Source organism: Schistocerca piceifrons, chromosome 1 (assembly GCF_021461385.2).
Source record: "Schistocerca piceifrons isolate TAMUIC-IGC-003096 chromosome 1, iqSchPice1.1, whole genome shotgun sequence".
Taxonomy (NCBI): domain Eukaryota; kingdom Metazoa; phylum Arthropoda; class Insecta; order Orthoptera; family Acrididae; genus Schistocerca; species Schistocerca piceifrons.
Genome location: NC_060138.1, coordinates 326,641,940 through 326,655,094, shown reverse-complemented (window position 1 = coordinate 326,655,094; position 13,155 = coordinate 326,641,940). Strand labels below are relative to the sequence as shown.

The 13,155-nt window shown below is 43.2% G+C and overlaps 1 protein-coding gene across 6 annotated transcripts in view; it reads right to left on the bottom strand.

Moving 5' to 3' along the window:
* Positions 1-1,264: 1,264 nt before the first annotated feature.
* LOC124782590 (maternal effect protein staufen-like) overlaps positions 1,265-13,155 on the bottom strand; it is a 200,716-nt gene continuing 188,825 nt past the window's right edge. For all 6 annotated transcript variants that reach the window (XM_047253953.1, XM_047253955.1, XM_047253957.1 and 3 more), the window contains one exon: positions 1,265-1,825. In XM_047253953.1, coding sequence (XP_047109909.1) covers positions 1,768-1,825 — 58 coding nt within the window. In that variant the 3' untranslated portion in view covers positions 1,265-1,767. The remainder of the gene's footprint in view (positions 1,826-13,155) is intronic.

The following is a 13,155-nucleotide window of genomic DNA, read 5'->3' as shown; positions in this document are numbered from 1 at the left end:
AGCGATTAGGTGTAGATCCCTCAGAGTGGTTGGTGGGTCACGTCGTCCATAAACAGCCTTTTTCAATCTATCCCAGGTATGTTCGATAGGGCTCATGTCTGGAGAACATGCTGACCACTCTAGTTGAGCGATGTTGTTATCCCAAAAGAAGTCATTCACAAAATGTGCATGATGTGGGCACAAATTCTCATCCATGAAGACGAATGCCTCGCCAATATGCGGCGAATATAGTTGCACTATCGGTCAGAGGATGGCATTCACGTATCATAGAGCCATTACTGTGCCATCCGTGATCACCAGCAGCGTATGTTGGTCCCACATAATGCCTCCCCAAAACATCAAGGAACCCCCACCTTGCTGCACTTGCTGGACAGTCAGGCATTCAACACGACCGGGTTGCCTCCAAACACGCCTCAGACCATTGTCTGGTTGAAGGCATAAGGGACACTCTTCGGTGAAGAGAACGCGATGCCAATCCCGAGCGGTCCATTTGGCATGTTGTTGGGCCCGTCTGTACCGTACTGCATGGTGTCGTCGTTGCAAAGATGGACTTCAGGATGGACATCGGGAGTGAAGTTACGCATCATCAAGCCTATTGCACACAGTTTGAGTTGTAACAAGACGTCCTGTGACTGCACAAAAAGCATATTTCAACATTGTGGTTTTGGTGGCAAGGTTCTTCCGAGCCATAATCCATAGGTAGCGGTCATCCATTGCAGTAGTAGACCTTGAGTGGCATGAGCGAGGCATGTAATTGACAGTTTCTGTCTATCTGTACTTCCTCCATGTCCAAACAGCATCCCTTTGTTTCACTCCGAATGCCTGGACACTTTCCTTATTGAGAGCCGTTCCTGGCACAAAGTGACAATGCGGACATGATCAAACCTCAACATTGACTGTCTAGGCATGGTTGAACTACAGACAACATGAGCCGTGTACCTCCTTCCTGGTGGAATGACTGAAACTGACTGGCTGTCAGACCCCCTCCATCTAATAGGTGCCACTCATGCATGGTTGTTTACATCTTTGGGCAGGTTTAGTGATATCTCTGAACAGTCTAAGGGACTGTGTCTGTTATACAATATCCACAGTCAACATCTATCTTCAGGAGTTCTGGGAACTGGGGTGATGCAAAACTTGTTTTGATGTGTGTATGTAGTCAGATGATTGAGGTAAAAGTAGGAACGAATAGTACAGTTGCAGTATTTCACCTATTATCCTTAATTCCAATGTTAAAAAATTGAAGACAACTGAAAGATAAACATTTTAATAAAATTATGTGATTTAATTGCACATGACTTCTCATTAAAGTACAAAACATGGTTCCATATAAAATTAAACATTTATAAACACTGTTATGAAAAATGTCTACTATAATTGTAAAACATGCATGAAAATTGCACTTGCCAACAAATGTAGAACGTCAACATTTAGTTGACTTATACAGGAAATATGAAATTCCAAAATGACAATTTTACCGTATTGTGTTTGTTAAAACTCTAAATAAAAAAAATATTTTCTCCAGCACGCTACGAATTAATTCAAGTTTTTCAATGACTTGTACTTCTGATCATTCTAACTTGCAGTAAACTTTTTCTTCTTCAGCTCTGACATATGTAGGTCCAGGAATATCATACAAAACTATTTTCTTAAGTGAAACAAATGTTATGTCTCCAAGTAAATTGAAAAACAAGAATTATAACTATTCACCAACAGTTTTTAGGTGCAACTACATTACAACCTACCAAGGACACTGAATGTACTATCTTATTTAATGTGGAAGGCATTCCGAGCACTTTGCACCATTTCTTCTGACCACTGAAACCTTAAAAAAGAGAGACATTCATGACTAATCAGCAACACAACACCATTAATGTACTTATTAAAAACACATTTCTTATATGAGTGCATTGATACTATAGTTAGCATTCTGTGCATTAAGTGGCAAAAAAATTTTAAATATAAAAACAAATCTGTGACCATAATGGAGCATTACGTGATGCATTGTCGCATGTTAAAAAACATCCACTTGCGAAAACAACTGTTTACTGTTTACCATCATGAAGTGCTTGCTTCGGCTTTTTGTTGTCCTTCTGCCAAATTCATTTATCACACGTGAAATAAATAAAACTGATGGGCATCTTTTAGATCCTCTTACTATCATCCCAAGTGGTCATGACTATCATTAGATCACTTATCAATAGGGAAAAATGCTTGACAAATTGCAATTTTGGTCAAATATGAAACAATAATCACCACAGATTGTCCATTTTTGTTGTGTCTCTTGAACTATTAGACCTGCTACCAAAGAAATAGTACACTCATATGATGAAGAGATGCTACCAAGAAAGAACATGTAAGCTACTCTAAAAACTAAAAGTTAGCAAAGTTAGAAATCGTGGCATGCTGAAGGACCAAAGCTGTCACAATAGAATGGAAGCAGGAGAAGACAGTTGCACTTCTATCCAATGGTGACTGCAATTATATGAAAGAATTAATGAAGAGAGGGAATTGTCCAGGAATTCACAAGAGGGAATTGTCCAGGAATTCACAGTAGCTGTTCATTACAAATGGCAAAGACAATACAAGTAACTGTTGCATATCAATGTTTTCAAACTGGTTAGGGAAACATTTCACGTGGAAAAAATATATCTACAAACAAAGATGATGTAATTTACCAAACGAAAGCGTTTGTATGTTGATAGAGACAATAACAAACACAAACACACACACAAAATTCAAGCTTTTGCAACCCACGGTTGCTTCATCAGGAAAGAGGGAAGGAGAGGGAAAGACGAAAGGATGCGAGTTTGAAGGGAGAGGGTAAGGAGTCATTCCAATCCCGGGAGCGGAAGGACTTACCTTAGGGGGAAAAAGGGGCAGGTACACACACACACACACACACACACACACACACACACACACACACACACACACACACACACACACACACATCCGCACATATACAGACACAAGGAGACATATGTAAAGGCAAAGAGTTTGGGCAGAGATGTCAGTCGAGGCGGAAGTACAAAGGCAAAGATGTTGTTGAATGACGGGTGAGGTATGAGCAGCGGCAAATTGAAATTAGCAGAGATTGAGGCCTGGCGGGTAACGGAAAGAGAGGATATATTGAAGAGCAAGTTCCCATCTCCGGAGTTCTGACAGGTTGGTGTTAGTGGGAAGTATCCAGATAACCCGGATGATGTAACACTGTGCCAAGATGTGCTGGCCATGCACCAAGGCATGTTTAGCCACAGGGTGATCCTCATTACCAACAAACTCTGTCTGCCTGTGTCTATTTATGCGAATGGACAGTTTGTTGCTGGTCATTCCCACATAGAAAGCTTCACAGTGTAGGCAGGTCAGTTGGTAAATCACGTGGGTGCTTTCACACGTGGCTCTGCCTTTGATCGTGTACACCTTCCGGGTTACAGGACTGGAGTAGGTGGTGGTGGGAGGGTGCATGGGACAGGTTTTACACCGGGGGCGGTTACAAGGGTAGGAGCCAGAGGGTAGGGAAGGTGGTTTGGGGATTTCATAGGGATGAACTAAGAGGTTACGAAGGTTAGGTGGACGGCGGAAAGACACTCTTGGTGGAGTGGGGAGGATTTCATGAAGGATGGATCTCATTTCAGGGCAGGATTTGAGGAAGTCGTATCCCTACTGGAGAACCACATTCAGAGTCTGATCCAGTCCTGGAAAGTATCCTGTCACAAGTGGGGCACTTTTGGGATTCTTCTGTGGGAGGTTCTGGGTTTGAGGACATGAGGAAGTGGCTCTGGTTATTTGCTTCTGTACCAGGTCGGGAGGGTAGCTGCGGGATGCGAAAGCTGTTTTCAGGTTGTTGGTGTAATGGTTCAGGGATTCCGGACTGGAGCAGATTCATTTGCCACGAAGACCTAGGCTGTAGGGAAGGGACCGTTTGATGTGGAATGGGTGGCAGCTGTCATAATGGAGGTACTGTTGCTTGTTGGTGGGTTTGATGTGGACGGACGTGTGAAGCTGGCCATTGGACAGGTGGAGGTCAATGTCAAGGAAAGTGGCATGGGATTTGGAGTAGGACCAGGTGAATCTGATGGAACCAAAGGAGTTGAGGTTGGAGAGGAAATTCTGGAGTTCTTCTTCACTGTGAGTCCAGATCATGAAGATGTCATCAATAAATCTGTACCAAACTTTGGGTTGGCAGGCCTGGGTAACCAAGAAGGCTTCCTCTAAGCAACCCATGAATAGGTTGGCGTACGAGGGGGCCATCCTGGTGCCCATGGCTGTTCCCTTTAATTGTTGGTATGTCTGGCCTTCGAAAGTGAAGAAGTTGTGGGTCAGGATGAAGCTGGCTAAGGTAATGAGGAAAGAGGTTTTTGGTAGGGTGGCAGGTGATCGGCGTGACAGGAAGTGCTCCATCGCAGCGAGGCCCTGGATGTGCGGAATATTTGTGTATAAGGAAGTGGTTTCCGGTGGTAACAGACTGGGTAGGGATTCCAGGTGTTCGAGAAAGTGGTTGGTGTCTTTGATGAAGGATGGGAGACTGCATGTAATGGGTTGAAGGTGTTGATCTACTTAGGCAGAGATACGTTCTGTGGGGGCTTGGTAGCCAGCTACAATGGGACGGCCGGGATGATTGCGTCTGGGAATTTTAGGAAGAAGGTAGAAGGTAGGACCCAGGAGGTTGAAGGAGTCAGGTGAAAGGTTTTGTAGGGGGCCTAAGATTCTGAGGGTTCCTTGAAGCTCCGCCTGGACATCAGGAATGGGATTACCTTGGCAAACTTTGTATGTAGTGCTGTCTGAAAGCTGACGCAGTCCCTCAGCCACATACTCCCGACAATCAAGTACCACGGTTGTGGAACCCTTGTCCGCCGGAAGAATGACGATGGATCGGTCAGCCTTCAGATCACGGATAGCCTGGGCTTCAGCAGTGGTGATGTTGGGGGTAGGATTAAGGTTTTTTAAGAAGGATTGAGAGGCAAGGCTGGAAGTCAGAAATTCCTGGAAAGTTTGGAGAGGGTGATTTTGAGGAAGAGGAGGTGGGTCCCGCTGTGACGGAGGACGGAACTGTTCCAGGCAGGGTTCTATTTGGATAGTGTCTTGGGGAGTTGGACCATTAGGAGTAGGATTAGGATCATTTTTATTCGTGGCAAAGTGATATTTCCAGCAGAGAGTATGGGTGTAGGACAGTAAATCTTTGAGAAGGGCTGTTTGGTTGAATCTGGGAGTGGGGCTGAAGGTGAGGCCTTTGGATAGGACAGAGGTTTCGGATTGGGAGAGAGGTTTGGAGGAAAGGTTAACTACTGAATTAGGGTGTTGTGGTTCCAGATTGTGTTGATTGGAATTTTGAGGTTTTGGGGAGAGTGGAGCTGGAAGTGGGAGATTGAGTAGATGGGAGAGACTGGGTCTGTGTGCAATGAGAGGAGGTTGAGGTTTGCTGGAAAGGTTGTGAAGGGTGAGTGAGTTGCCTTTCCGGAGGTGGGAGACCAGGAGATTGGATAGTTTTTTGAGGTGGAGGGTGGCATGCTGTTCTAATTTGCGATTGGCCTGTAGGAGGATGCTCTGAACAGCTGGTGTGGATGTGGGAGAGGAAAGATTGAGGACTTTTAATAAGGATAGGAGTTGACGGGTGTGTTCATTGGCTGAGTTGATGTGTAGGTGAAGGATCAGGTGGGTGAGGGCAATGGATTGTTCAGTTTGGAACTGGTATAGGGACTGATGGAAAGAAGGATTACAGCCAGAGATGGGAACTTTAAGTGTGAGGCCTTTGGGGGTAATGCCAAATGTCAGACAAGCCTGAGAAAATAAAATATGGGAGTGTAATCTGGCTAGGGCGAAGGCATGTTTGCGGAGGGAATGTAAATAAAACTTAATGGGATCGTTGTGGGGATGTTGTGAGGGTGACATGGTATTAGAAGGTGGAAAGTGTAACATAAGGCTGAAATGGAAATAAAAATATATGGCGAGAGATAAGGTGAACTAGAAAGCAACTGGAGATCTGGTGTGAAAAAAGGCGAAAAGGTGTTCGTTATAGCTGGGCTATGTTGATCCTGTGGTGAACTTGGGTTGGTAGACAACGATGTGCACAAAGGTTATGTGGTTGTGTTGCCGCCAAAACACGTTAAAGGGTGGAGCAATTCGGGAAAATTTCAAAAAAACTGTGTGTAAATGTATTAAAAGGAGTGGTTTTGTGGTGACAGATTGTGAAAATGAGGCTAACAATTGTCTGACGAAGAAATAATGACGTTAAAACCTGTGGGAAGCGGCTAAAAAAGATCAGTGATGTGGGAAAAACGGAAATGGAAAAAAAGTGAAAGTTATTGGAACTAGCCGAAATGGGTGTTTAATAGCTGAAAGGAACTGTTTGTGAACTGGAAACGGTGGATTTTGTAGCAGCAGTATTGTTGAAAGCAGAAGAAAAAAAATTTTTTTGGTTATGGTTTGGAAGTGGGTTACGTATTATTGAGTATATATAGGCGGGATAAAATTGTATGGTAGATTCGGTAAAGAGAAGAAGGTGAATACAAAGTGAAACTACTTGCAAAAACAGAAAGAGAAAATGACAGGACCCCTACCTTCTACCTTCTTCCTACAATTCACAAACCCAATCATCCCGGCCGTCCCATTGTAGCTGGCTACCAAGCCCCCACAGAACTTATCTCTGCCTATGGAGATCAACACCTTCAACATGCAGTCTCCCATCCTTCATCAAAGACACCAACCATGGGGGACTGATGACCTTTGCTGTTTAGTCCCCCTTAAACATCCCAACAACCACCACCGCACCAACCACTATCTCGAACGCCTGGGTCCCTACCCAGTCTGTTACCCCCGGAAACCATCCTTGTAACCATTGATGCCACTTCCTTATACACAAATATTCCGCACGTCCAGGGCCTCGCTGCGATGGAGCACTTCCTTTCACGCTGATCACCTGCCACCCTACCAAAAACCTCTTTCCTCATTACCTTAGCCAGCTTCATCCTGACCCACAACTTCTTCACTTTCGAAGGCCAGACATCCCAACAATTAAAGGCAACAGCCATGGGCACCAGGGTGGCCCCCTCGTACGCCAACCTATTCATGGGTCGCTTAGAGGAAGCCTTCTTGGTTACCCAGGCCTGCCAACCCAAAGATTGGTACAGATTTATTGATGACATCTTCATGATCTGGACTCTCAGTGAAGAAGAACTCCAGAATTTCCTCTCCAACCTCAACTCCTTTGGTTCCATCAGATTCACCTGGTCCTACTCCAAATCCCATGCCACTTTCCTTGACATTGACCTCCACCTGTCCAATGGCCAGCTTCACACGTCCGTCCACATCAAACCCACCAACAAGCAACAGTACCTCCATTATGACAGCTGCCACCCATTCCACATCAAACGGTCCCTTCCCTACAGCCTAGGTCTTCGTGGCAAACGAATCTGCTCCAGTCCGAAATCCCTGAACCATTACACCAACAAGCTGAAAACGGCTTTCACATCCCGCAGCTACCCTCCCGACCTGGTACAGAGGCAAATAACCAGAGCCACTTCATCTCCTCAAACCCAGAACCTCCCACAGAAGAACCCCAAAAGTGCCCCACTTGTGACAGGATACTTTCCGGGACTGGACCAGACTCTGAATGTGGCTCTCCAGCAGGGATATGACTTCCTCAAATCCTGCCGTGAAATGAGATCCATCCTTCATGAAATCCTCCCCACTCCACCATAAGTGTCTTTCCGCCGTCTACCTAACCTTCGTAACCTGTTAGTTCATCCCTATAAAATCCCCAAACCACCTTCCCTACCCTCTGGCTCCTATCCTTGTAACCGCCCCCGGTGTAAAACCCGTCCCATGCACCCTCCCATCACCACCACCTACTCCAGTCCTGTAACCCGGAAGGTGTACACGATCAAAGGCAGAGCACCCACGTGATTTACCAACTGACCTGCCTACACTGTGATGCATTCTATGTGGGAATGACCAGCAACAAACTGTCCATTCGCATGAATGGACACAGGCAGACAGTGTTTGTTGGTAATGAGGATCATCCTGTGGCTAAACATGCCTTGGTGCACGGCCAGCACATCTTGGCACAGTGTTACACCGTCCGGGTTATCTGGAGTGTATACCCGCCCTTTTTCCCCTAAGGTAAGTCTTTCCGCTCCCGAGATTGGAATGACTCCTTACCCTCTCCCTTAAAACCCACATCCTTTCGTCTTTCCCTCTCCTTCCCTCTTTCCTGATGAGGCAACAGTTTGTTGCGAAAGGTTAAATTTTGTGTGTATGTTTGTATGTCTTTCAACCTGCCAGCGCTTTCGTTTGGTAAGTCACATCATCTTTGTGTGTGTGTGTGTGTGTGTGTGTGTGTGTGTGTGTGTGTGTGTGAGAACCACTGTGGCTGTTGCGGTGGTGATGTGATAAGATCCCAAAATCACACACTATGGCAATCACACAAGTATTAAGTCACACAACCACATGATGCTATGTACCAAATTATCTAAATATTATGAAAAGATAGACTGCTACTTTCCATAAAGAAGACATGTTGAGGTGCATATAGGCACGATAAAAGAAACGGTTCCATATTAACAGTAACAATCTTTACATCATGCCTATCTGCAACTTGTCATCTTTATGGTGAGTAGCAATCTATCCTCCACATAATATTGTTGATATTCCAACCTGGACTTTCTATTGTTTTCAATTATCTAAATAAGCAAGTAAAATTGTAAGAGGTGAACACAACTGAATTTTTGCCAACATGCTGTAACATTAACAGATGCATGCCAGTTATATTTGAATCACTTTCATTATCGGCTGTGTACTCATTAGAACTGCTGTCAGAATTTAATGAAATAATAAATTGTTCTGTGTTATTTTACACTGACATTCATTCTTCCAAGCTTTCATTACTACTTCCTTCGTGTATCTTACAACATTATGCCAATTTGACAACCAAGTTTGGTTTACAGCATCCTCTGTCAGTCTTTCCACTTCTGTAAGCAGACTTTTTTGTTGTTCCTTGCTACATAACTCTTAACTTCAGACCACATGACTTCAATGGAATAGAAATGATAATGATATGATGGCAGTCTAAGGACCCTACGTCTAAATTATTTTAACAGTTCATCTACAACATATAGAGATAAAGCTGCTTTATTATGAGCCACGAGATCCAGTAATTTGCCCTTTCGAGTCATCTTGTATGGGAACATTTCTCTATTGTAACCATTTCTCTATTGTAATGATTTGATAATGTATTGTTTTCTGGAACGTGCCTTATCAAGATCCTCGAGGTTCTGTCCATAACTGTTAAAAACAGTTTACTCAACTTTTTTATTGTTTACCCAACTTTTTTATTGTTCTTTGATATCAAGAGCTGAAGAATGATTCACAGATTCTAGCTCTGCATGCCTCTAGTGAGATAAATCTCCACTGCCTATTAATACATCAATTAACAACTAAAACCAAGGGATAACAATTTATATAAATTCTCAGCTTCTCATGTTCATGGGTGTAGAAATAAAATAATAAAACAGTTTATTATATTGATAAAAGTAGCATACTAACTAAACTGAGAGCTAGCTTATGACCACAATCCTATGAGAAGATAGTTTTCTTGTTGTTGTGGTCTTCAGTCCTGAGACTGGTTTGATGCAGCTCTCCATGCTACATAGTTTTCTTAGAGAAAAATAACAGGAAGCTTATATTTACTCAACATTCATGGCCTGTTCAAATCAAGCATAAAATGACCACATTTTTCACAGCAAGCTCTCCAAACGAACTGCTTTAAATTTCTTAATTTCAGAAACATCACAATAACTATGATCACTATAGGCAACCTGTGAGCTTTTAACCAAATAGTTTATTTGTGATCATGTGATAAAAATTGTGAATCTGACATTTTTCTTTTCAGTAATTTGTGCGGAAACTAAAATGTTTATTGTGCATACCAACTTCAGCAGCTGATATATCTTTGTCTTATTTGCATAAAAATGTTTTTATTATGGGGCAAATCAAAACTGCATTCTGTGTGCTCCTTCCCCTCTTGTCCCCTTGTGACCTGCCCCACCTTCAATGCCCTCCTGACTCTGCATGTCATGTCAGGTGGCAAGGCTCTGCTAATCGTTCCCACAGAATAGGCAACACAGTGAGCAAACGAAACCAAACAAACAGTTGCGATTGGCTGACACCAGGCTCCTACCATTTGATTTGCTGATATGTAAATCATGAAATAATTTCAATTGGAGTATAACCTTAGTTTGTTGTATTGTACTGTCCGCCACTCGTCTCCCACTGGCAGGTAAGTTTCTTCTTCAACGACAAGATAATAGCATCCTACAGGATACCACAGACCACAGGGTAATACATTGTTTTCCTCACTGCAACATCAGCTTTCTCATTTCCCTGGATTCATACAAAGCCCAGTGCCAAGAAGAATCAGAATTACTTTCCTTGCCATTGTAGTATGGAAAGGCATCTTGTACATTTTGTACCATATTGTTTGCTGGGTACATTTGCTAAAGATTCTATTGGGTACTTAGGGAATCAGATTGGTTGCATCTCGTCTGCACCAGTACTTTCAGCACTGGATACAGGTCTGTGTCAAAGATCATAAATTTGTCTGGAATCAAAATCTAGTGACACCTGTAATGGGAAAATAGTAAGTTGCCAATAGTATTGCCCTGCTCAGACATATCAAGGTAAACAACATATCAAATTTGATGATCATTTAAAAATTCGTAAAATGGTTGTCTTAAGTTAGACGAAGTACAAGGAATCTTTCTCCAGCCTTGGGTTACAGCATCAATTCCTTGGGAATAAAAGAAACTGAGCACTGAAACGCGGAAGAGTTGGGTCGTCAAGAGGTGTGCATGCACGCACGCTCCTAAGTTGCTATATGGTGTCAGCTGGATGTATAATGCCAGAGATGCATTTCGGCAAGTGGACTAAGTGGGGTGGGGAATGTGTTGGGTGGCGTGGGGTCGGTAGAGGGTGAGAGGCAGGGAGAAGAGTTGGAGATGGGTGACTAGTAGCTCAAGAGGAGGCAACTGATTTGCTGGTTAGGAATGCGGGAGGGAGGGGTGACAGGTGCACAGGCTGGGCATGTGATGCACAGATTATGGAACTGGCGGGGAATGGTGCATGCTGAAGGTGACGTGAGGATGTGATTTTGGAGGGTGTAACACAATGGAGGGGAGGATACTGTTGGGTGGAGGTGTGGGGGTAGTGGGCTACCAGAGATTCAGGCCAGGGTGGTTACAGCAGCAGAGGACACTGTCTCAGGGTAACATCCATTGCTTAGTTCAGAGAAAGGGTCTCAGGTAGCATGTCCCCCTTTTCAAGGCATGGTGATAGATAAACAAAACCTTGAAAAGGGATATGGTTCAGTTTTTCCAGTCCAGGGTGATACTGAGCATTGAGGTGGACACTCCTAGAAGCTGATTTGTGGGGCCTGTCGGAGGAGTGGGGTGTGTGAAGATAAGGCACAGGAAATCTGTTTGTGTATTAAGTTCATGGGATAGTGCCTGCCTGTGAAAGCCTTTGTAGCGGTTCTACCTGCTTTATTTCTTCGTTTGTTGATTGTCCTCGGTGTCGATGTACTGCGTTGCTACATTGGCTGAAAAGTGGGCTGACTACTGTAAATAATGTAGCCGACAGGTACACATTTGCGTTTCACCGATTTTCTTTCACTTTGCACAGCCCCCCCCCCCCCCCCCCCCCCGCCCCCCAATAATACACACTAACATATGTATGGCCAGTGCACTATTGTTTAAACTTTATGTAAGCCTCATTAATAGTTTGCAGGCGAACCTCCACATTCTGCTACAATAGTTTTCTGCGTAACATCTACGAGCAGTAAAAAACACAATTACACAGTTCACAGTCCTTCAAAATTGAACGGTCATTGTCACTGCTTTAACAGATGGCCCATTGGTGTAACACTTATTTCACTGTTAAGTTGATACATTGTTGTCGTTCTAAGCAATACAGGTTCCTCGTCAAACTCGGCCGTGGACTGACTGTCCCGTGACCAAAAATTGGGCCCTTATATATCCTCACAATAATAGGTGCAGAAACTACACATTGCTCAAAGTTTACTTTACAGAAATTACAATTAAAACTTATCTAATTAAATTAACAGAATACATCAAAAAATTTACTACTTCTTCTACAAGGTTTAGGCCGAATTATTTATTTAAATGATGAAATGAACATATAAAGTTATGTAAACAACACTTTTGATAAAACTGTTAATTACTTTGGAATATACTTCAAGAATACTAGCATTTCGTCTTCCAAATATTTACAATTCGTACAGAATTTATATTTGTTTATACGTCAACAATAGAATGTAACTTACGAAACAATTACTGACTTCGCCCTATAATGAAAGGTACTAAATAGTAACAGTCAAAATAAATTAGAAAATCAATTACATACATAAAACTAGGTTCAAAAGTAGATCTGCTGTTCTTTACTTTAAAACTGAGGGTCAACCTTTCTCTTTTATGAAAATGCAGATTATAGTCATGTATGTTAATGGTAATTAGTTAAGAACAATATGAATTTCTAAGGAGGCAGATGGTAAAAGAAGAGGGGAATTAAAATTATCCCAGCTTGCTTTGTCACACCTTCATGAGACATTCAGAATACTGGGAAATAGAATGTCCAAGGGAGCCATGGATACTTGGGATGGATTTTTTGGTGTGGATGGTATGGAAGCTGTTGAAATGCAGGTACTGTTGGCATTTAGTGGTTTTCACGTGGACATAAGTGAGGATGGAGCCAGCAGAGATGTATAGGTCAACATCCAGGAACGTGACATGTTGTGATGAGTTGGTACAGGCGAAGCAGATGGGATAGAAGATGTTGAGGTCGTGAAGGAATGAGGATATGACGTTTTGTCCCTGAGTCTGGATCATGAAGGTACAGCCAATGAACCTAATGGCCCATAACGAGGCTGGTTGTGCCATGAATTTATTTGTATGCCCTCCCTTCAAAGGAAATCTATGACATAGGCATTGGCACCTTCATGGCACTCTCCTAAGCCAGGCTGTTTATGGGCCACATAGAACCTTACTAGTCTCCCAAAACCCCAAACTCTTGGTCTGGTTCAGGTTCATTGGTGGTATCTTCATGAGCCAGACTCACGGACAAGACACCCTATCATTATTCCTT